The sequence below is a fragment of the Marmota marmota genome, unplaced genomic scaffold, assembly GCF_001458135.2.
Source record: "Marmota marmota marmota unplaced genomic scaffold, marMar, whole genome shotgun sequence".
Taxonomy (NCBI): domain Eukaryota; kingdom Metazoa; phylum Chordata; class Mammalia; order Rodentia; family Sciuridae; genus Marmota; species Marmota marmota.
This window is the reverse complement of record NW_026000169.1, coordinates 11,976,844-12,002,248: the sequence shown is the minus strand read 5'-3', so window position 1 is coordinate 12,002,248 and position 25,405 is coordinate 11,976,844. Positions and strand designations below refer to the sequence as shown.

The 25,405-nt window shown below is 36.9% G+C and overlaps 1 protein-coding gene across 1 annotated transcript in view; it reads right to left on the bottom strand.

Annotated features, from left to right (window-relative positions):
- Window positions 1-25,405, bottom strand: part of Irag2 (inositol 1,4,5-triphosphate receptor associated 2) — a 111,844-nt gene that overhangs the window by 29,692 nt on the left and 56,747 nt on the right. Inside the window, exons 16-23 of the mRNA XM_048787189.1 lie at window positions 21,230-21,344; window positions 20,638-20,800; window positions 13,939-14,000; window positions 12,754-12,834; window positions 12,085-12,181; window positions 9,791-9,938; window positions 8,507-8,741; window positions 7,958-8,035 (exon numbers count right to left, since the gene is read on the bottom strand). Coding sequence (XP_048643146.1) covers window positions 7,958-8,035; window positions 8,507-8,741; window positions 9,791-9,938; window positions 12,085-12,181; window positions 12,754-12,834; window positions 13,939-14,000; window positions 20,638-20,800; window positions 21,230-21,344 — 979 coding nt within the window. The remainder of the gene's footprint in view (window positions 1-7,957; window positions 8,036-8,506; window positions 8,742-9,790; window positions 9,939-12,084; window positions 12,182-12,753; window positions 12,835-13,938; window positions 14,001-20,637; window positions 20,801-21,229; window positions 21,345-25,405) is intronic.

Sequence of the window (25,405 nt, the reverse complement as noted above, 5' to 3'; positions counted from 1 at the left end):
AGATTTCTAGAGAGATATGCTGCATATCATACACGGTATTTAGAATCTATTCATGAACATATTTACCATAACCACAAAAGGCAAAGATTTAGAAAGGGCTTGCTGAATTTGTAGTTTCCCAGTATGATAAATAGCAGCCTATACCTGTTGAGCACATTAAAGTTTACAAAAGCCCCCTTTGTATATCATCTTATCTAATTCTCTCAAAAACTATATGCAACAAGTTTTTGCATGTAAGGAAATTAATACCAGTGATTAAAGCAATTTCCCAAGAATATCAGAATGGTAGAGCCAATCATCAAACTCAAATAAAACTAAATGCAGTGTTCTCTCCATTGTAAATAAACCACTCCAAATACATACTAACCTAACAATTTCCAACTTTGTCTTAGACTTGTAAATGATTTAAATATAAACTTTTAAAGTGTTCACCTTAAATGCTTAGAAAAATTTACAAACTTAAAACAAGAATTTACATCTTAATGACATTCAATCTTTTGTTTTATTTAGTTCCATTACTATTTTTTTAACTTTAAAAATTTTATTGATAAATATGTTTAAGATGCACGATGTGATGTTTTGATACAGGTATACATTGTGGAATAATTATATCAGGCTGATTAGCATATTTGTCAACTCTTTGGTTCAGATCATATATTACCAAAGCCCCTTATGACATCAGTTTAATTTAATTTCATGATCTTTCATCAAAGATCCAGTATGTTGTGATATATGTAAGAAATAATTAATAAATAAATAATTTTTTTAAAAAAAAGATCCAGTGTGTACCAGGAGCAGAGACGAGGCCCGGAGACACATGGAAATATAGGCCTTTTCCTGAAGGGGCTCATAGGTCAGTCAAGGAGATGAATCTATAAAACAAATACCTTATAACTGATAAGCAGTACTTCACAGAGGAAGGCCATATGCAAAGAACAGAATTCACAAAGTAGAGTGATATTGGAATTAAATTTTGAAGAGAAATTGTATCTTATTACCTGTAGGTAGGAAACGGCCTTGTCTTTATATTTTAAAAATACATTATAGTAGTAATTATTATATGCTTATTTACCTAAACTTCAATATATATAAAATGAAGCTATAAAAACTGGATAAAATTAAATATCTTTCAGTTTCATTGGGTATTGAACTTCAGAAAAATCAATTGCATTTCTTTATAAAAAATCAAGTCCATTGAACATTTCACAAAATATAAAACATGGTTACTATGTATGGATTGAAATAATATTATTGCACTATAACTAAAAGCTATCAGAGAAGACTTCATCTTGTACCTATCAGGTTCATGGATAGTCATATTTGAACTTAAGAAGTGGGAAAGAGAATTCAGTTATCATTGTCATTTCACTAAGCTGGTTTCCAAAATACAGGAAAATAAAACATAATTTTTTGTAAAACTTTCATAAAAAGTGCTTAATATTATCCTATTTAAGGTGAAAACAATAACTATAGCAAAAACCTAGTGGGCCTCCATTATGTTACAAATGAGTCTCATTTGCCATTATGCCCTGCTTAAGGCCTCTTTTTTCTATATCTTACAATGAAGCATTTTATGGAGAAGAGGTTTGATAAATGTGAAATATTTACTGACTAAACAAATAATAATCTGATTCTGAAGACACTCATACATATATCTCTTCATTGCCTGGAGTAGTTACAAGGTAAGCAGGTGGATATTACTCCCAAATCATGAAACTCTGTAAGTCTTAGTGATCAGAAAACAACCCCACAGACAACATATCTTAATTCTAACTTCATAAATTTGTTCTAACAACACTATTTTCTTCTCACAAGAATAACCAGAGAAAAGGAAGTTTCAAATTTTGTTTCAAACTTAGGATCTAGTTAGTGAAAGTTGTAGATATAACACTCAAAGTTTCTTGCATGGGGTTGGGGGTAGGCTAATCAGCAAAAACTTTCCACAGTGGGATCTCTTCTTCTAGCATCAAAAGTTACCCTCTTCAAACCAGCATCCCAATCAAGCCTGCTGAAGAATCTACTCACACACACCAACTTTGAGACCTGAAGAGATTGTAAGAGATAGTCTGTAAAACCACAGAAATCCAATAAATTGATGAAGACAGCTCCGATGAGAGACTTACATGTGGAAGGTTGGCTCAAGTCAATGAATCTAACACATGCTGACAGCACAGCAGGAAGAATGCCCTTCCCATCCAAGCCATTCAAATATTAACCTGAATAACATTTACATGGAAACCCATGGTCCAGCCCATCTGCTCTTGACAACAAGAGCTTAATATAGGGTGGGGTAGCCAAGCACTCATGGAACAAAGTGAGATAGATTCTCCCATGGGCTGGGTCAGCAAACACAAGCCTCTTTCATTCATACACACACATTTGCATACATACATACATACATACACACACACACACACACACACACACGATTACTTTAATAGAAAAATACGAAGAAATACTAAAAAATAAGAGATTTGTAATAACAATTAATAAGCCTAGATAATCTTCCAGGACTACTTTGTTCTTCTACATTAAATGCTGCTTTATAGATTTTATGATCAAAAATCTTTGTGCTTATAAAAATTTATGTTACCCATATAATTTTTACTATTGGGTCTCTTTGGACAGTTGATGCTGGTCAAATAGATTAACATGGGAACAACAAAAAAAAATGAAACAAGAATCTATTTAGACTTACTCCAAGCTGTACTTATGTACATTTAAATGTTCTGAAAAGAGGAAGAATGTTAAATAGAACTTTTAAAAGATTAGAACCCCTGAGGCTGAGGTTGTGGCTCAGTGGTAGAGTACTTGCCCAGCATGTGTGAGGCACTGGGTTCAATTCTCAGCACCACATACAAATTAATAAATAAATAAAGGTCCATCAACAACTACAAATTTAAAAAAATAATAAAAATAAAAATAAATTATTAGAAACCCTGGAACATGAACAAACTAAATTTCCTCATAGTTTTTCTTTCTTTTTTTTTTTCCTCTCAATTTCTAAGTAAAAGAACACCACACCCTAAGATCTACAAGACACACCTACCATGGTGAGGCTCATTTATAATCAGTTATCAGTCAATATCTACCTGTCCCAATTTTGCAACTGGCAATGTTATTTATTCTCCAAGGTTATTAATGCAGCACCTACACATAGCTTGAAAGAACAGGACAACGGCCAGAAAGTCTTCAGAGGTTATTTTTAAATTGATCCTGTGGTTTGACTCAATAAATCATCTTCTCCCAGTGATAGTGTACCTTACACAAAAACATGCAATGACATGAAGAAGAACCTTAAAGGAGGGAAGACACTTAATATGTGATCTTTTTTTTTTTTAAAAGTTTGAACAGCCACAAGGAAACATAGAGAAATTCATCTCGAGATCCCTGACCTGTTATAAGGCATTTTCTGATTATCAGCAGTTCCATACTGCTGATAATTCTCATTCTAGGTAATACTACCGTTACTATTTTGAGTATGTACTATGAAGCAGGATTTCACAAAATATTTTGGTGGAGGCAGATCAGACAGAAGAATCAGTTTGGATGCCACAGAATTTTTGTAGAACTTAATTCTTAGTGTATTTAGGGAAACATACAAGTAGGTAACCACCTGTTTTGCAAAGGGCCAGAAAGCCTTTGGTCGCTCTTCAGACTTAAGAGCAACCACTAAGAGGAGGTAGACAGGCTAAGGACCTAGAGGGAAATGACCCAGAGTGGGGAGGAATCAAGGAAGTGTATCTAGCTACTGAAAGAAGCAGTAACACTAGACTCAGTAGGAAACTGTGGTACTGGCTACCCTGTCTCCCAGCCCTACTAGACTGTGTCTTGAAATGTAGAGGATAGTTTTCACAACTACCCCAATAGGATCCTACCAACACCACTCCACCCTGGGAGCCCTCTCTGAAAGCACTGGAACAAGAAGGCAGAATTGCCTCTGCACTGACCAGGGAAAGAAGGTGGGATCACCAGAGGTCCAGATGCAGAGCTCCATGGAGGTCTACAGTGTTGCAGGCAGGGCTCTGGGCAGAGAACAAAAAGGACAGCAGATACCAGGATGATGTGACCAACCTCACTGTCCCACAACTTCTCAAGAGGCTAAACATCCACCTGGAACTCACTAGTGGATGAGGCCTAAAGAACATGAATATATACTGGAATACACCTCTGGTGATTCTTAGAAATGTTTGAATGCTGGGAAGGCACCCAGTGAAAAGGAAAGGCTTTCCTATATATCAGCAAGTGGGAAAATAGGTCATTAAAAGGCACTGTCTTCCTGTAAACATGACCTACTTGGTTTGTTTCCAACTGATTAGGCTAAAACTTGGCTGTGAAGATGTATATGTGTTGATGTATATATAGCATGTGTTTATGCATGTATGTGTGTTGTATCCATGTGTACTGAACTACTCAAAAGCAAAGTAATCTCTCTGTTCCACAGGGGACACAGCAATTTTAGACAGGTTAGGCCACTTATCTAAGTTCACATATTAAGTATTGTAGCCCATCTTAAATATGGCCCGCCTGATTCCAAAGCCTATACTATGGGGATAAAATTTTCAAGGCATTACTAAAATAAATTTCAAATAAATATAAAAGTAGACAGTAGAACTAACTTTTATGTGCTTGGGATGTGGCTTCAACAATTATCACCTGGAATGGATGTTGTTTCATCCATTCTTTTACCCTCTAAACCTACCCCTGTGTTTTTAGAAGCAATCCTAGATATCATCACATGTCATCTGAAAGTATTTCAGTATGAATCCTAAAAGATGAAGACAGTAAGTAATTTATTTCCTTCTCTCCTAGGTACACCAACATGCCACCAATAAAATAATTTACTGGGTCAATAAAGAAGATTTATTCTCCTTAAGAACATTCCAAACAGGTCTCCAAATTATTTTCCTATGAGATATTTTTCGAGACATTAATTGATAGAGTCCTTTGCTCAAAGACCCTCTCATAAATACCCATCAATGTTCACTTTTTCTTACATTCCCTGTGAGAAAGACACTAGATTTATTTTATGCCCCTCCATTCATGGAGAAAATGAATTGGGGGGGGGGGCAGAAAATAGATCTCACGTCCTTAGGAACACCAGTCCAAAGAAAGAAGCTTCTGAGTATCATCTTCAGTGTTCTAAGTAGAACCTAAAGTGATTACAAAACAAATAAGAATTCAACAAATATTAATGGGCGGCTACTGTGCACCCATCCATGCAGAGTACTAGAAACATTTTGGCTAGTGATCAGGTAAGGGTGCTCTCCACCAGGCTTATCAGCTAATACAGGGTAGGATGTAAAAAATGAATACCCACAATGCAACCAGGAGACAGGTAGCAAAAAGGGAAGGCAGAGAGTTCCTGGGGTCTCAAAGAAGGAAGTTAAATAGTTAAGAAATGAGCAAGCTGAAGCATCAAAACATGATATTTCCAGAACCACATACAAGCTGATTGGAGGGAAAACCTGATTTCTCAAACTCCAATCTATTATGATTTTCACCTCACAAAGAACTGGAAGGCACTGGGTTTGATTCTGAGCACCACATATAAATAAAATAAAAGTCCATTGACAGCTAAAAAAATATTAAAAAAAAAAAGAACTGGAGATACTTGACTGCCAACATTTTATACTACCACAAAAGGATTTATGAAACAGTAGATTTTTGAAATAGGCCTTGAATGTTAAATAAAATTTTGACAAATGGAGAAGTGTACAATGTTCTGAGCAAAGAAAACACCCCAGCCAGGTTTGAGTGATTTACTCTGACAGTAGATACTACCTGCTTTGGCTGATATAGGGACAATAGCAGGACAGTGCCAGGGAAATGAAGGCAGAAAGCTAGGCTGTGACCAGGCCAAAGAAGGATTTGAACACAAGGTCAAGCTTCTTTCATGAGGATGTAGAGACTGGCAAAGATCCATCATTTAAAGCCAAGGTATTTAAAACAAAAACAACAACAAACAAATAAGCAAAAAACAACCCATCAGTTTGTATATGCTGGAATGAGCATGGTTTATGGTATTTTGATGTTTTATATTATTCTAATTCCCTCTAAATTCTATTAAAAACGCTTAGAAACAGAGCTTATTATTTGTTTAGAGATGGGGTGGGGGCCGAAGGAGACAGGTGAAGGTTGGAGAGCACGGTGATGAGGCTGCACAGATCCTGCAGGGGGGAGAAACCTGGAATGGGACTATGGAGAATCAGTAGTTTCAGCCACAAAGTAAAGCCAACAGACTCATTCTTGAGACTGTAGAAAGAACACAGGAAAGCAAGAACTTTCAGGGAATCTATTTATTACTCTAAAGGCATTTGACAGGAGTTTCTTTGTGATCCAGATCGTTCCCAATTCTTAATGGGTGTCAAGACCATACACAAAACAACTTCATCACCTCTCCCAATGAGTGGATTAGGAGGTCCTTTTAGATTCATAAGGCCGCACATTTCTTAGCCAAAAAACCAAAACAAACAAACAAAACCTACTTTCAAGGTAACTACAGTGATTATGTATTATGACTCAAATGTCTAAATTCAGAGGGGTTGTGAAAAGGATAAGTCCTTTTGAAGCTAGACAAACCTAAACTTGAAATCCAGGTTTGTTGCTTATTAGTCAAGTGATGTTGGGCAAGTTATCTAACTCCCTCAAAGTCAGGTGTCTCCTTTGTAAAAAAAACAGAGAATACCTGCCACTCAAGGTTGTGAGGAGCATTAATATGCACACAGAAATGCTTTCCTACAAAGTGCCTGGTACACAACTGATGTTTGTTTCTTCTCCCTTCTTAGTGAAATCGGTGCCAGATAAAAGGGAAATTACTAATAACTGAACATCCTGTAAGCTCTTAAACTCAACTTCCGTTATTAAAGCTTCACAAGAACTACCAAGTAATAGCAAAATTGATTTGTTTTCTTCTTAGATGCTCAATAAGGCAGGTACTAATGAACAGGGGAAAAATGTCAGATGCATACACTTCAAAGGAGTAAGAATGACTTGCACAACTTAGTGGTAAAAAGAAATACAACCCCATCTTTTAAATAGGCACAGGATCTGAATGGAAGTATCTCCAAAATATATATACAAATGACCAACAAACACATGCAAACAAGCTCCACATCATTAATCACTAGAAAAATACAAACCAAATCCACAATGAGATACCTCTTTGCATTCAGTGATGGCTGTAAACAAAAAGGCAGTATTGGTGAAGTGTGGAGAAATTAGAATCTGCCAGTATCTTTTGTGGGAATATAAAATGGTGCCACCACTGTGGAAACCCATCTTTTAGTCCCTCAAAATATTAAACAGTTACCATCTGAGGCAGTAATTCTACTGATAGGAATATACCAAAAGAATTAAAAACCTACATTTACACTAAAACTTATACACTAATGTTCCTCATGACATTGTTTGTAGTAGCCAGTCAAAAAACTCAAATGCCCATAAACTGCTAGATAAACAAAATGTGGTATCCAACACAATATTATTCCACCATAAATGGAAGTACTAATAATAACATACATACTACAATATGGATGAACCTTGAAAACCTTAACAATAATTGAAAGAAGACAGGCACAGGAGGGTGTGTGTGTGTGTGTGTGTGCGTATAAATATATATGGTTTTATATAAGATATCCAGGATAGGCAAATCTATGGAGAATGTAGATTAATGCCTAGAGCTGGGTGTTTAGAGAAAGGGGAAATTGCAAAAAGGATAAACTACAAAAGGGTCTTGGGGTTCCTCTTGGGGGTGACTCTAATGTTCTAAAATAGATGATGGTGATAGTTGTACAACTATGTAAATACATTTAAAACCAGTTAATTGAAAAGCTTAAATTAATGAATTATTTGATGTGTGAATTTTATTTCAATGAAGATATATATATATATGGATGATGATGATAAATGGCCAGATCCTTAAGCAGAACTGTATGCTCCATTTGACTGAACTCACTGGGCCCACGCTCAGGCTGCAGACTAGGAAGGCACTCTGACCACCTCCATAGTCCTTCTCAAGTTGTTTCACATTATCCTTTTTTGGGGTAAAAAAGCAGCATTACTGCCTGACACTGGTTGTGAATATGCTAAGATCATGGCCTTACTCTGTGGTCTTTAATAAAGGGCCAATTCCTCAAAGATTGCCTAGCTTTGATTTCAGTTCTTAGAAAATCAATGTGATCCGACACTACTTACAGTCAATAGTGAGTTTAAGTCCCAAACCAGCCTGCCTCCTAAACACAAATTTCATTGTACTTTGTCAAAATCTCCCTCTGGTTATATAACCCAAAGTTCACACTACACAAGGAGTAGAAAGTCCCCAAATACTGAGCTTTAATTTTTTTATATATATTTTTTAATTATTGATGGACATGATATCTTTATTTATTTATTTTCATGTGGTTCTGAGGATCAAACCCAGCCCTCACACATGCAAGGCAGGCACTCTACCCTTGAGCTATGGCCCCAGCTTTAATTTTATCACTTCAGAAGTTGATATTTCTCATTCATCTGAGGTCTGTACTATCAGATTCATACTTGCTGTACTAGGAGCCATGACATTTTTAAAAGAAAAGAAGCAAAGGAAAGAAAAAAGAATACTCAAAAAACAGGACCAGCATGTGACAATACTGAAGATGAAATTATAAATTGCCACAGCACTCACTTCCATACTTAGGTTGTCATTCATCCCGATGCAACCCGAAAGATCTGCTCCTGGGTCTGGACCACCTACAGGACACCTGGCAGTAGAAAGTAGAGCCATTTACTACAAGTAGAAAAACTGAAAATTTTAGCAGATACCAAATTATGACACAGTTCCCACGACCCACACCCAGTCTATCAAATTTCTAATTAAATTCCTGGCTTCATTAAGACATAATGAAAGATAGCTTCCACCTTCATCAGAGAGAAGTGACAGACAACAGAAAAGCCAGCCGAAAATGAAAATAAAGAATTTGGAATTCAAAGTCTGGCTTCCTCACCCTCAATACAGAAAGGAAATTTCACCAGGGTAGAGAGTCCTCACAAACTCCACTAACACGTCTGCATTTTTCCTAAGGAAGATCAGTTTGCATACTTAAAAAGATAGATGAGCATAAATAAGCATCAAAAGAGAATGGGGGGAGGGGCGAGCAGAGACAGGTTTCCAAAGGCTTGTTAACCTTAAGTGTGAAAGGAATAGAATTAAAATCCAAACTCATCTAAATTAACCTAGTAATATGTACTTAGTATATGCCCCCCAAACTAGGGTAACTGAATTGGTTTAGATTGACTATCATAAAATTCAAAAGCAGTGTCTTTATTTTACAACTGTAAATTTTCAGAAAGAGAGTTCCACAATAAAGATGTTATAGTCTCAGGGTATGAAAATCTAACCAATTAAAATGTTAGGCAGTGGGAATAGGCTACCCATAAAGAGTAGGCTAAGTGAAGCAGCAAGTCCTTCCTGAGATGTTTCTTTTTCCTTTTTATCTGTTAGTAGCTGCAACCTGCTAGTTTCTGCTTCTGCAGTCATGCTTGCTCAGCAGCTGTGGCAGGAATCAAATCTGCCTGGAGAGAGAAAAAGGGATCCAGGCTACTTGTATGAGAAGTCTTGAAACCTAGAGGTCTGTGTTGTATAAAAGATACTGAGAACAAAGGGCTGTGCTCAGCCTTTGGAGAAGACTCTGCTGAGCCCACATCAGTGCTGAATAAACCTTGCTCTTCTGAAAGAGCTGCTTGTCTCTTTCCATTGCCATAATTTTCCTTATTTTTCCATAACAAAGTAAACTGTCCTCTTTTAACTTACTTGTGTTGTCTCGTCACATCCAAAGCACCATCCTTTATTTCTCCATATTTGGATCTTTCACTTGAAGCCTCAGTTGGGTTGGCTACACATAAGGAAGATGTCAATTGTGGCCTTGGAATCACTGTAAGACTATCCAGAGACAAGGCATCTGTAGTAGAACAGAAAGGAATAAAAATAGAGATTAACTTCTGGTTCATACCACATTAAAGAATAAACTATCCTCTCTAAAGACTTGATTGGCAGAACTATTTATGTGAAAGCAAAAGCCAACCCAATTCTATTAGCACTTTACCAAATGCCCAGGATGCTGGGTTACATGGGGGTGGAAATGCCAAATGTTTATTTAAAAAAGAGAAAAAAAAAAAAAAGGTGAGGCGTGGAAGACAGATAATCTTGGTCTCTGAACATCTAGAGGGCCAATATTCTTCAGCCAGCAGGCAAAATCCAGCCAGCTGCCTGTTTTTTTTTTTTAAATATATATATATATTTTTTAGTTGTTAATGGACCTTTATTTTATTTATTTATATGTGGTGCTGAGAAATGAACCCAGTGCCTCCACATGCTAGGCAGGTACTCTACCACTGAGCCACCACCCTAGCCCCTGCTGCCTGTTTTTGTAAATAAAGTTTTACTAGAACATAGCCACACCTATCCACATACATATCCATGACTGCTTGTGTGCTACAAGAGTAAAGTTGAATAGTTGTAACAGAAATTGTTCGGCCTGAAAGCCCTAAAATATTTACTATCTGACCCTTTCCTGAACAACTTTGCAGACTCCTGAAAAATATCAGACATTGTGATTAGATTTCATCAAAACATGGTACAAGAAATAGGTAAGAATGACACATCAGTCTTTTTGGGAAACCATCTTTTTAGGTGGGTATAGGATGTAGCAGTTTAAAGGAAAACACAAAGGCTATGGAGTCAAGCACAATTTTTTAGTTCTGATCCTGGATCTGCTAAATGCCAGTTGTGTCACCTTGGGTAAATATCTATGTCACTCTGAGGCTTAGTTTATGTATCTATAGAATGATACTTGGCCTTGGGTATCTGTTTCCTGGTCTTTAAAATTGGGAATTACAGAGGGGTGGGTACAGTAGTAGAGTGCTGGCCTAGTATACACCAGGACCTGGATTCCTCCCCAGCACAGCAAAAATAAATAAAACAAAATGGGAATCACATTAGCATCTGCACTCTTAGGCTGTGGTAAGGACTAAATGAGTTAACAGATATGTTACCCACAGCAAGTATTCTTTAAGTGCTGACATTGTTGGGTGTGGTTATCTCTGAGTTATCATGAATGAAATAATCTCTATAAAATTCTAATCTAGTGCCTGACACAAAATGAAAATTCCATCCATGGTGGTAGCAGTTTCTCCTTTTGTAGTTCAATGATCCACAAACCACCATCTTTCTTAAATTTATTTGATGAGCATCCCATTTTTATTATCATTCCAGAACCAGCATGAACTTCTGCTTTTGACTGCATCTGGGTTTTGTGGAGCATCTCCGAGGTTAGGGCTCTTTCTCCTCAGCCTGGCATTCAGTAACAGTTCACAATTGGATCCTCAACTTGCTTTTGCTTCAAACTTCCTTCTGCATCTCAACCAAAACCCTCTTTTTTTCCACAATGAGCTTTGCCTCTTTTTCAAACACAAGACTTTTGTGTTCTTCTCTTTTTATTCTGTTTCATCTGTCCATGTCATTCTCATCCATCAAAATACTTTTTGCACACTTTTCACTTTTCCATCCCAACCCATCCCTCAAAGCCTGGTTCAACACTTCCCTCTTTTGTGGGGTACTCTCTTACTTCTCATCTCTGAGTCTAGGTCTTGTCTCCCACTAATCTGTAGGCTATTTGAGGACTGGGAATGGAACTCAGGGGCACTTAACTACTGAGCCATATCCCCATTCTCTTTTTGTATTTTATTAGAGACAGGGTCTCATGGAGTTGCTTAGGCCTTGCTAAGTTGCTGAATTTGAGTTTGAATTTGTGATCCTCCTGCCTCAGCCTCCCAAGCTACTGGGTTTATAGGCATGAGACACCAAACCCAGCACTTATTCTTTATTATACATAATATGTTGCCTTGCACAGAATAGGTACTGAAATATATTCTGATTGACTGACTGAACCCAGAAATAAATACCCAAATGTTCAACAATTATTCCTATACAAATAAAATTGTAATGAATTATTTGCCCTTTCAAAGAGAATTCCTCTCTCAATACAATCCCTCCCCCGACCCAAGCATGTATCAGATGGTGCTGGAGGAGGGGCGACCCAAGCTCACCCAGAAGAGGCGTATACCAGCATGTGTTTTTCAAGGTCAGGGGTATGTGATGAATTCTTGCCTCTTGACTACTGTGTGGTTTGTGGTAACACTGCTTCTGAATGGAAAACCAAGTATTATTAGCTGTCTAACGGAATATAACATAAAACATTTTCTAATATACTTTATCTTTCAAAGCAGAAAGAATATCACTGGTCTCAAATGGACCTGTGAGAGAAGTCAGAAAGAAAATAAATGATGTCAAGTGAAAAAGCTTTCATGCTTTTTGATCAAAAGATATACATTATGAGTAAATTAGAACACTCATTCAAAAATCACTGTTCAGTAATCTAACATAATACTCGCATCACCAACTCCAAATAAATAGTTTACACTTTGATATAAATAAAGCCTTGAGGGAAGAGTTAAGCATGAGGGACAAGTCAAGTGATATAACTCAATCAATTGTGATATTGTAATACCACAATTAAAAAATTTAAAATATTAGTACTTCTTGGACCAACCAAAAGATAGTATGTGTATGAGAGGAAAAAAAAAAGAATCTTTTAAAGAAAAGTATTGTGTTTGGAATCCTTGGGCTATGAATATATACTGAACTCAACTTTTTATTTTACCATAGCAGCAGATCCATGCTTGCTACCAAAATAATTTCAGAAAGCTTACACTTACCAATTTTTCTTGAAGAGATGGTTGAATTTTCTCTGGGCAGGACGGGGGATCATCGTGAGAAAATTCCTCATCTAAAAACCTCTGTAATCAGAAAATGGCAAAGTGTATTGAAAGATGAAATGTAGAAAGGGTCCAAGATGCAAAGCCCAGCAGAGGTGGGTGCCCTCTACTTCAGGGAACCTATTTGTCACTGCAAATGGGTATTTTACCCATTCATTGATCTAGGAGTAAAACTCAAAGATCAGGAACCAGGAATTGAATGGCTTTGTCATTGAAATTAGGCAGAAGCCAAGGAAGCTTGTTAGACATAACTTGGAGTAGTAAAATGGTGTTAGGAAAATTTTATAGTAATAAAATTGTGGTCTTAATCCAAGAGGCAGATGCATATTTATGGGAGTGACATTACAATAGAAAATTTTATTGGTGTTCTTGAGATGATTAAGAATTCTTTAGCTATAGAGATTTTTTTTTCCTGCTAAACAGGGGCTTTTCAGGCACTCTGCCTAGACTTTCTATGTGAATTTTTTTTTTTCTGCTTAAACAGATGTTGTCTACATTATGCCCTGGAAAGAGATACCAGCAAATATCACTCTTCTTCCCTCTTTCATCTCCTTGCTCCAGTGCCAATCTCTCTGTTCCCTTATGTTCTTCATTTATGAACCAAAAAGGAGATTCACCAAGCATCATAAGGGAAATAAATATATTCAACTCTACCATGGATTTCTTGAGATATCCAGACAGAAAGGTATTGAAAGTTTAATACAAATAGGAGAAAGAAAAAAGACATAAGCACTAAAACTGTTCGTGGCACTAAAAAATTTTAGCATATGGTTTTAAATTGAAAAATATACCCTTCCTATCAGATAGGAGGTGCCTACAAAACTGGCTCTCTGCTAACAGATGCAGTGGCTGGGCAAATTCTGAAATGCTTCCACTTTGGGAGATGCTATCAGGAGCCACTCACTGATGTGAGTTCTCCCCTCGTTTTTCTAAATACTTTCTGTGAACAAGAGAACAAAGTCTACCAAAGTCTTTTCTTCTAAGTTGGTTATTTAATTTAATGGTTAAAACCACTCCATATTCTACATTAATTTCAAAACCTAATACAAATTATAAATCTTCCCCAGAGTAAATAAACACATATCACCCAGGGTTTTTTTGTTTGTTTGTTTGTTTGATTTTTACCTGAAACAGAAAGCCATGGTGTTGTCCTTCAGTTAACTGCTTTCGAAGTACCTCAATAGTTGCTATGAAGAGAATTTACAACCAGTTCAATATGACCATTTTAAATCCCCTTCCCATCATTTATTTCATCGCTTTATAAAATTGTAATGGTTTTGCATTTTGAATCTGAAGGAAAGAAGACGACAACTGACTTCTGAGAATGGCATTGGCCCCTTAAGACTTAGGGACAGAGAAACAGGCTGTGGCAGCTCAACCATTCTCCCCCTTAGGTATGTAAAACTAACCTTGATAGACACAAGTGATCTGCCTCCTTGAAGTGAGTCACAGAATTTATTCAATCTTAAAACAAGAATACAAGGGCTGGGGATGTAGGTCAGGTCAGTGGTAGAGCTCTTGACTAGCAGGTGCCAGGCCCTGGATTCAGTCCCCAACACCACAAAATAAGAAAAACACCTTAGTGAGTCATTCAGGCCAACCTCCCACCATACAGGAATCTGGTGTCCATTAAGCCTCTGTTTGAACCCTAGAATTAGGGCCCTACAACCTCAGAATTTTATAAATTAAACTGAGAGCACGAGAACACTGACATCCAGAGGATTGAGATGAGTGACAAGCAATGGACCCAAGTTCAGATCCACAGGACAACAGTGGATTCAGTGTGCTATCCCATGACGTTAGAAACCTGTGCTTTAACTAAAATCTGCTTCCCAGTAAGTTTTCAAAGTCTTATCTCTCAAATAATGGAAATTGGGGTGGGTGGTGGTGGATATAGCTATTTAAGTTAATAGCAACATACTTATTTGACAATCCATACTCTAAAATATAGCTAAGAATGAGAAAATAGCCCACATCTTTCAACAACCAAAATAGACACTGATATTCATGCCCTTTACTCACGTGGAAAATCTCACACATCACCAACACTGGGCTCTGAATTTATACATTATTCTCACAAGCTTGGCTGCTTTCTCAGCCCACAGAAGATTCAAAGCAAAAATTAAATAAGGGGATGGAGCTCTGCTAGATGGAAGCATATTAATAGCTACCACTATTTTTTTTAAATCCCTAAGAGTCAGGAAAATTATTAACAGCAGATCTTCTGGTGTCCAAAACACACAGCAATCTGGTACTGCTTGTTTTATAGACCCACAGTTTTATATCTCAAAAGCCTGAAAAAATTCTGAGCAATGAAAATATTAGTAATATGTATAAAAATTCTATATAAAATCTTCAATTATATAGAATATTACCTATGTAAAAATTATATTTTATGCAAACTTTTTTGTAAAAATAGTTTATTTTTCAACTAAACCAGATAGTACCAAGTATTTCCTAGGCCAGTAAGATTTTTAATATTTATTTTTTTAATTGTAGTTGGACACAATACCTTTATTTTATTTATTTTTATATGTTGCTGAGGATTGAAACCAGGGCCTCACATGTGCTAGGATAGCACTCTACCACTGAGCCACAACCCCAGCCCACAATACCATTTTTTTTAAATTTCAAGCCAAGCATAGTGGCACATACCTATAATCCCAGAGGAAGATCATAAGTTCAAAGCCAGCCTCAGCAATGATGAGGCACTAAGCAACTCAGTGAGAACCTGTCTCTAAATAAAATACAAAAATATAGCTGGAGATGTGACTCAGTGGTTGAGTGTCCCTGAGTTTGATTACCAGTACCCAAAAGAATAAAATTAAAACTATTTCAAACTTATAAAAGGATTAAAATTTTTTCTCTTTAATACTTAGAACTCATGAGTTATTTTTTTTTAAAAAATCAATGTCTAAGAAATAAGACCCTGTGTTCCTCCTGACCTATATTCAAAACAGCACCAAAGCTTGCAGAAGTGGCCATCATGTTTTTGAGGGTTGTGTATCACCAAAACACAAATTCAGAATTCTGTCTTAGAATTATCAAACTAAGTTTGTGCTTCAGAAGAAATAATGAGTTAGTACAGCACTGTCTAAATTACCCATCTGCTTTCCCACCAGGCAATCTTGGGTTTTAGAAAGAGTCTATCTCAAAGCATTCAAATTAAAAACCTTTTTTCAACAGATGTTTTGTGCAATAAGTAGCAACTATTTCCATATTTTCCATATGGCAAAACAAGCTGGTTTATGACCCCAATTTGCATTCACCTTTGCATTCTTCTGTTTGAAGTGGGACTTGCCATGTCTCTAGGACATTTAGGCTGCACCTAAGAACAAATAAAGCAATGACCACTGCATCCCCTGCAGCTGCCACCTGTGATTATAAAGATGGGACCAGGTGTCTTGGTGAGTTGCTTCTGAAGGAAGCTGAGATAAAGCAACTTTCTAAATGACTATGCAATGGAGCTTTTATGCAAAGGCCCTACAATTAATTGACTGTTGAAAATTAAAGCTGTAACATTGTTAGAGCTATAATAATGTTAGTTATCAATGATGGTTCACATTTATGGAATATGGACTTCTATAACACAGTATATAGCTTACTGAAAAAAAACCTCATGTTCTGTAAAATTGTGCATTAAAAATGTCAGGATTCATTAACCACAGACTATGAGAAACTACATGAGAAAATACTGAAGATGTAGAACTTCCATACAGTGCTGGGGGAGAGTAGAATGCCCAACACCATGGAAAAGTGGTAGTGTCTTTGAAATTTAGAGCCACAACCATGCTATGACGTAACAATTCTGTTCCTCAGTATTTATTCTAGATGAAATAGTAACTTATGTCCACACACAGATCTGTGCACAGATGTTCAAGGCAGCTTTATCCATTATAACTTAAAATGGGGGATACTTCAGAGGTCTAGTAATAGGAGAAAAGAATCAAATTACCTTTTATCTCAATAAAAAATTATCTCAAAAAAATTTACTGGGAAATAAGACAAGTGAATCTCAAAAATATTATGCAGAGGGAGAGACACCAAAGAGTACATATGGTATAACTCAATTCTAGAACATGCCAACTACCCTAACCAGATCAGTGGCTGCTCCTTGTGGTGGAGGTGGGGGAGGAGCATTCAACTGGGAAGTAGCTCAAGGGAGATTTCTGACAGAAGTTCTGTGTTTTGATGTGCTTTCCTGGGGCTGGTGGGACAGTGAACTTAAGGTCTGAAAACACTTGAAAATTACAACAAAAAATAACAGGGTTTATGAGATAAACAGGGTTAGGAAGAAACCACTAAAAAACGTATGTAACATTGTCACCAGAGTCTAGTAAATACAATCATTAAATTATTAGTACCCAGGAAGAATACATGGATCACCCAGACATGCATCTCAGAAGGCCTCACAGAGATTAGAAATGCACAAATACAACAGAGCAGGAACCTTTAAATGGGACAACGCTGGTTGTGTACTAAGAAAACGCAGGTGGAAGTGGAACTCTTACACAGCAGGGCTGCCAAGGAGAACAAGCCATCTGCCATGCACAGAGCTCTGCAAGGCTGGGGTTGAGCCTCTCTAGGGGGTGGGGGAGGCCCAGGTGCAAACACTTGTTTTGAATTTTCACAAAATAAAGCTGAGAGGGCTCCTGGTGCCCATTTGGCAGCCAAACTAAGGGGTATTTTCCTTTCTTGCAGAAAGTTATTGATCATTCTGTGCCTTCCAACCCAGATCCTATTTCCAAGAAGATAGTGAATGAAACAATAGAAATCCCCTCATACACTAACATGATATTCAGCATTAACCAATGATCACAGAAGAGGTAATTCCCGTCATAGGAACATGCTCTGCATAGTGTATACCAACTCTGGGCAAGTGCTAGCCACCATACTGAACTTGCAGTTCTCAACTACATTGGTGGAAAAGAACGCTGAGGCACAGAGAGGTAAAGTGACTAGCCCAACTTAACCTGGCAATGCTTTATGTAGAGTTTGAGTCAGGACAAAGGTTGGTTTAACTTCAAATCCCAGGCTCTTAAACTATTACACCACACTTCCTAGATTATTTCATGCATACCTATCTTTTTCATTGGGAAAATTTGGGCCCCTATCTCATCAAAGCAGTTGAAACAGCTATAATTGGCTCTGGTGTCCTCCTCAGACTTATCCTGACACCTGCTGTCTTTAACTGTGTCAGTCACCCAGGTCCCCCTTTGTCTCAATTCCCTCTTCTTCGTTTGCTCAGGACACAGGACTGTCATCTTGCATCTATCCTCTAAACAGTAAAGTTCATGTGCAAATCATATGTTCAAATGAAAAATTATGAAACATATAAGCATCTTGGGATCTCTCCACAAGGAAATATTTATGGTTCCTAAAGGTAATTCCCTCATCTTCTATTAAATGAGTGACTCAATGAAGACTTCATGTTAGACACAACAAGAGATGGCAAATAGTAAAGGGATGATGGCTTGGATTAGATCAACTAGTCTGTTTCCTGTAGATAAGAAGTGCCTCAATGTGTTGTATGCATACCCTAGATCAAGAAACTTTTTAGCTTCCGAGATCAGACGAGATCGGGCGCGTTCAGGGTGGTATGGCCGTAGACAAGAAACTTTTTAGATTTCCTTTTTAAAGGAAACCTGCCTTTATAATCCAGTATTGCCTACATTAACCAGATAACTTAGATATGAAGAAAGAAAACATGAAAGTAACCACTCAAGACATTTAATCATTCGAATGGCGCACACACACTTCATGGAGGTGAGCAAGCACGCTGACCACTTCAAAACTCAGATCAGTCCTCGTGGCAGTGAAAAACTTATACAGTACTATTTAGTCAACCTTCAGTTCAGAATTTTTAATCCAATGTCATAAACACCATCTCACTTCTAGTTTGTACACCTTGTGATTGGCCTGAACATTTGGACAAATGAACTTGATCCACAATTTGCTGAAGAAGATTCATGGATCAGAAAGCAATGGTTATAAACACTTCGTTTTTTAAAACTAGCCAGAGAGTTTCAGAAAAGCTAAGTAGGTTGAAATATTTTTCTTTTCTGACTCAGAATTCAAATGTCTGATTCAGAACTGAAGTAGCATGGGGTGGCAGTGGTTGTGGTGAAATGCACTTGGATGCATTTGTGATAACTGTCCCACCTCTGCTGTCCCAAGTCTATCGAGAATATGTGCCATACAGAGCAGTTTGAAAGCATGTGCTATCTAAATTTCCCTCTTCTCCCAAAGGATGACTTTTAAGGGATTATAAAAAACTTCATGTAAGGAAATGATCTTAGGAGCAAACTCCTGATGTGTATGCCTTCTTTGGACAGGAAAAAATTTCAAAAATCCAGGCAGTTTATGATCAACTTGAGCTAGAAAGGAAGTGTCCACCCTTCTTAATCCAGGCTGAAAAAAAATCATGCATTCAACCCAGGACAACCTTCATATGTTGCTTTTAATATTTGATCTAATTATCCCCCTGAGAACAAACTGGAAAAACAACACCAAGTTCAGTAATATTAAGAGGATTCACTTTGGGATAAGTTACAAAAGTTGACTCTCCCAAGAAAGTGCTACAAGGAAATCATAGAGTGAGGGGACACATTCTTAGCAACCTATAAAATTATGGGGTATAATATTTAATCAAAAGATAAATATAACTGGGCCACAAGACTAGTCCTCCTAGTATCTAAAGCAGACATGCCTTAAACCAAATTTGAAATGCCTTATTTTTAATGCAACATGAATAGTTCTAATCACCAGGGAACCTTCTCCAGTGCCCTCTGAGCAATAATAAAATAATATATATACTGACTGAAAGCATGCCTCATATTGCTGACAAGTGAATCAAAATAAACCCACACCTAAAATTATTGAAAGCTAGCAAGTTCATAAAGGTTTAAAAATAATAATAAAATGCTGAATAGCCACTTATATTTCAAAACTAGATAATTCCTTCAATTCTTAGGCAGTTCTCTTAGATAACAGTAGAAAGGGTCCAATAAATCCAAAACAAACACAAGCCTGAAATTTTTCATTTCTAGCTAACCTTAAGCTTATATTTAGTTGTTTATTACTCAAACCAAATAACTTTCTATAAAAAGAACACTCACACTGCTAGAACAAGAAGCAGTTGGCTTATAAATGGCTAAATAAGATTTATGTTTACTGTACTTGTTTCTAGAATAAAACAGGTTTATAAATAACTTGACATTTGTAATTTGACGATTGTCTTCTCACATATATTCTTAGTAAATGCTTATGCACTAGTAGATAACACAGAAAAAAATGACAAATATTCCTAATTTTAAAATGTAAAGTATGTATGTAAACTACCATTAACATTTTAAAATATTTTCACACATACTTAATATTTGGGTACATAATGAATTCATAATTACTTTGCCCAATCTCCTACTTAGAATAAAATGAAGGAGTAGAGCCATTTCTACCATATGATGGGCAAAACCTGATTAACAAATCCATGGTAGAATATGCAAACAATTTTCAAGTTCAAATATCCCAATACACACAAGACTTTTTTTTTACTTTCAGAGATTTGAAAGTTTAATTTTAAAAGAAAAAAAAAAACCGTCATGAACAAATCTAACTCACAACAAATAACCCAAACGGAAAGCTAATGTTAAATCCCTGTACCTAACCACTAAGAGCCCCACAATCCTGCCCCCCACCAACCCTTCCCCAGTCATAGAGTCAGCAATAACACAGCAACTGTAATCTAGACCAATGGCTGTAGTCCCTTTGCCCCTGCCTTAGGGTGAAATACACTGGGGACATAAATGAATATTTGCTACTTACTTTTCAGTTTTCTTGTCTTCTCCTGAAGCTTCTGGCAAGTGTTCGATAACTCACTATTTATAGTTTGGAGGTTCCGTTGTTCTGAAATTGCTTCCTCTAATTTATGCAGTAAAGACTTAGTTTTTTCACTGGCAGAAGAGGCGGCCTGATCGCGAGCCTTAACCTGGATATGCACAGTGAACACTGGGTTTTAGCAGGGTAGCCAGGGAAGACAGCAATTGAGCGCTCACTCACACGCATGAAACTGAAAATGTGCTTTTCTTCTCAGGGAAGTGATAAGCGTCCTCTCCACTTCTGCCGTTGCTGTTTGCCTGGGCTTGGTGTGCTCAAGCTATTTCTACAGTGGTAGAAGTCCTGATATGTCAAGTTGCCTCCTTCTGCAAAGTCCCCTCTTTCATCATCAGACTGTTGACACCTCCTCTTTTACAACTCCCCCCTTACTTCCTCCGCTTGCTGCCAGTCACTAGGGACTTATCTTCACAGTTCCTCTTTTTTTTTTTTTTCTTTGTTCCTCCTTCATTTTTACTTCATGGTCTTAAGGACATCTGAGGAGACTCACCCCCTGAATCTAATGTACTCAGGTCCACCCTACCTGCTCCTCTGCATCCTCCAGACGTTGGCTAGCTTCCTGGAGCTTCTGCCTGAGGATGACTTCCTGGTTGACAGCATCTTCTTGCAGCTGTTTGATGGCTCCTAGTTGTTTCTGACTGGAGTTTAAAAAAAAAAAGAAAAAGAAAAAAAGTCCAAACCACAAGCTGTCAGTGACATTTCAACTGAGAGTCACTCTGGGAAACCAACAAATTCAAACTCATAACTCCTCAGAGATCAGAGGCAAAAATGACGGTTTTTACATACATAGCAGTCCTTCACAAATACAGATGTTTAAGCCTAGTGTATTGATCACCTAGCCTTGCCTTTACAGTTGAGGACATTGAGTTCCCCACAAACTATGTTCAGAGCACTTAGCCTTTGTGGCCTGCTGAGAAGATGGCTCTACAATGAGGTCAGGGTGACAGGTGCAATACTTATACTTCACAGTCAGACTTTAGCCTTTACAGAAAAGGGAAGAAAGAAGTGAGGGAGGGAAAGGAAACCAAAGAGAGCTTTGTTTCATGACCCTATGCTTTCTCCTTAAGGGCTGTCAATCATGGTATACACAGGTGCCACTGGCACAGGAAGTCCACCCCAAATGTGGATGAAGCTGGCTGTGAACATTTCTGCTGCAGTTATCCCTTCTGTAGCCCTTCGCCACTTCTACCCTACTACAAATCTTGGAATTATTCTCACCCCTCATTTGGATCCAATACTAATCCCCAAAATATATACTAATGCGTCTGTTCTCTATTAGTCAATGTGATTGTTTAATCTGTGCCACATGGCAACACATCGATGCTTATCTGGAAACAAAGTGTCTTGAATAAGGACCTTAGTCCCATTCTACATTGGTAAGAACCCAGCCGTGGTTACAAGAAGGACCACACCAAAGACAAGAAAGGTCTCACAAAATAATTTGCCATTATGGCTCACAAACACCTAAACATCAACAACTAAAATGATTTAAATTGCCACACACTTTCTACTAAGCATTCTCCAATAGCTTATAGGCAGTGGTGGTTTTGTTTTTCTAACTGTAGTAAGAATACTCAATAAATACACAGCAAATACACAATATCATTAAGTAGGCCTAATGTTGTACAGGTCTCTAAACCATATTCATTTTGTGTAGCTGAAATTTTATACCTGTTGAATAGCAACTCCCCTATTCCCTCCCTCCAAGCTCTGGCAACTACCATTCTTCTGTTTCTACAGGTTCAACTATTTCAGATAGCTTGTATAAGTGGAATAATGCAATGTTTGTCCTGTGACTAATTTATTTCACTTAGCAAAAGTTTTCCAGGTTCACAGTTATTGCCAGATGAGGCAGAATTCTCTTCTTTGGCAAGGTTGGATAATATTCCTTGGTACATTCTTCATTCATTCATCTACTAACAGACGCCTAGGTTGTCATGAGTAGGGCTGCAATGAGCATGCAAATGCAAATCTCTCTCCAACATCCTTACTTTAGTTCTTTTGGGTAAATATCAAGGAGTGGGGTTGCTGATCATATGCTGGTTCTGTTTTTAGTATTTTGAGGCACTTTTTTCATAGTGCCTATGCCATTTTAAATTCCCAAGAGTGTACAAGGGTTTCTCCATATCTTCAAAAGGCAACTTTTTTGTTTATAATAGCCATCTATGGGTGTGAGATGATATCCAATTGTGGATTTTATTTGCATTTCCTGAATGATTAGTAACATTGACTATCTCTTCACATACCTGTTGGCTGTTTGCATGTCTTCTTTGGAGAAATGTCTACTCAAGCTCATTTTTTAAAAAATCAATGTTTTAAAAATTATTTTTGCTACATAGTTGAGTTTCTTATATATTTTGGATGTTAAGCCCTCATGAGATATACAGCTTGTTAACTGTAGACTGTCTCTTTACAGAAAAGTTTCCATCTGCTGAAATCCCACATGTTCATTTTGTCTGTTGTTGCCTAGGCTTCTGGTGTCCTATCCAAGAAATTTTGCCATGATCAATGTCATGAAGCTCCCCCCCCACACACTTTCTTATAGAACCTTTCAGCTCCAGACCACAGGTCTAAATTGACTGATTTCATTCTTCCTGCAGATATACAATATTCCCAATGTTATTTGTTGAAGAAAATATCCTTTCCCTGTTGTGTATTCTTTGCACTCAAATATATCTGGATTTATTTCTAGGCTGTTTTATTCTCTGGTCTCTGCATCTTCATGCCAGTGCCATACTAGTCTAACCACTGTAACTTTGTAATAGATTTTGAAATGGGGAAGGATCATGCTCCTATCTTTGTTCCTCTTCTCAAGATTTTTTACACATTTTAGGGTCCTTTGCAGTTCCATATGAATTTTAGAATTGTTTTTTCTATTTCTATAAAAAGTATCATTGGGATTTTTTTGCTGGTAATTGCACTAAATCTATAAATTTCTTTGGCTATTCGGAATTTTAGAAATGTGAAGTCTTCCAATCCATAAACATATTTCCATTGATTTGTCTTTAATTTCTTTCATCAATGTTTATGGTTTTCCATACGTAAGTCTTCCACCTCCTTATTTAAATTTATTCCTAAATATTTTATTCTTTCTGATGTAATGGTAAGTTTTCTTTCAGATAGCTCACTATTAACATAGAGAATTTGATTTTTGTATGTTGATTTTATATCCTGAAATTTTATTGAATTTACTCTAGCAGGATTTTTTGTGGAATCATTAGAATTTTCTACATATAAGATCAGGTCAACTACAGATAATCTCACAGTCTTCCTTTTTGGATTTTCATGCCTTTTGTTTTAAATGTTCTAAAACTTCTAGTACAATGCTGAATAGAAGTGATGAAAGTGGGCATCATTGCCTTGTTTCTGATATTAGAGAAAATGTTTTTCACTGTTAAATCTTAGCTGAGGGTTTTGTATACCTGACTTTTATGTTGGGTTAGTTTCCTTCAATTCCTAATTTTCTGTGTTTGCATGAAAGACAGTTTTGTCAAATGCTTTTTCTGCACCTATAGAGATGATTGTGTGACATGCTTCATTTGATCAACACAGTATGCCACATGGATTGATTTGTATGTGTTGAACCATCCTCACACCCCAGGGATAAAGCCCGCTTGGTAGTGTTGAATTTGGTTTGCTTATAATTCATCAAGAATATTGGCCTGAGAGCTGGTTGTGGCTCAGTGGTAGAGTGCTTGCCTAGCATGTGTGAGGCACTGGGTTCAATTCTCAGCACCACATATAATAAAATAAAGATCCATCAACAACTTAAAAAAAAAAAGGAATTGGTCTGGGGTGATCTTAACATGTGTTTGTTTGGCTTTGGTATCAGGGTAACGCTGGCCTCATAAAATGCTTTTTTTTTTTTTAAGGCAACATTAGTTAAGAGTTTCAGAAACACTGGCATTCAATCATTAATGTTTGGTAAAATCTCTACCTGGGCTTTTATCTCTTGAGGTGTATGATTACTGTTTTTTTTTAATGGTACTGGAGATTGAGCACAGGGCGTGATGGCTAAAGGCAGTGCTCTGCCACTGAGCTACATCTCCAGTTCATTCTTCTTACTAGTTGTAGGTCTATTCAGACTTATCTAATTCTGTCTCAGTAGATGGCATGTTTTATGAATTTATTAGTTTTCTTTTAACTTATCCAGTGTGTTGGCATAGAATTTTTTTTATGATTCTTTGTATTCCCATGGCTTAAGTTATATCACCTCCTATTTCTGCATCTGAATCTTTTTTTCTTACTATAGCTAAAGATTTGACAGGCTTTTTTCTCTTTTCAAAAATCCAATTCTTGGTTTTGTTGCTTTCTTATTTCTGCTATAATCTTTATTATTCCCTTAATTCTAACTTTGCACTTAAGTTGATCTTTTTCTAATTTGCTGAGGTATAAAATTTAGGTTACTTGAGACCTTTTTTCATGTGCTTATTTCTATAAATTTCCCTTAACATTGCTTTAGCTGCAACCCCAAGGTTTTTGCATACTCTTTGTTTTCATTTGTCTGAAGATATTTTCTAACTTCCCTTTTGATTTCTTCATTAACCCATTGGTTGTTCAGGACTACGTTGTTAAATTTCCACATTTGTGAATATTCTAGGTCTCCTTCTGCTTTAGATTTCTAATCTCATTCTATTTTTGAAAAAGAAATAGTACAATTTCAAAACTTCTTAAATTTGTTAATACTTGTTTAGTGGCC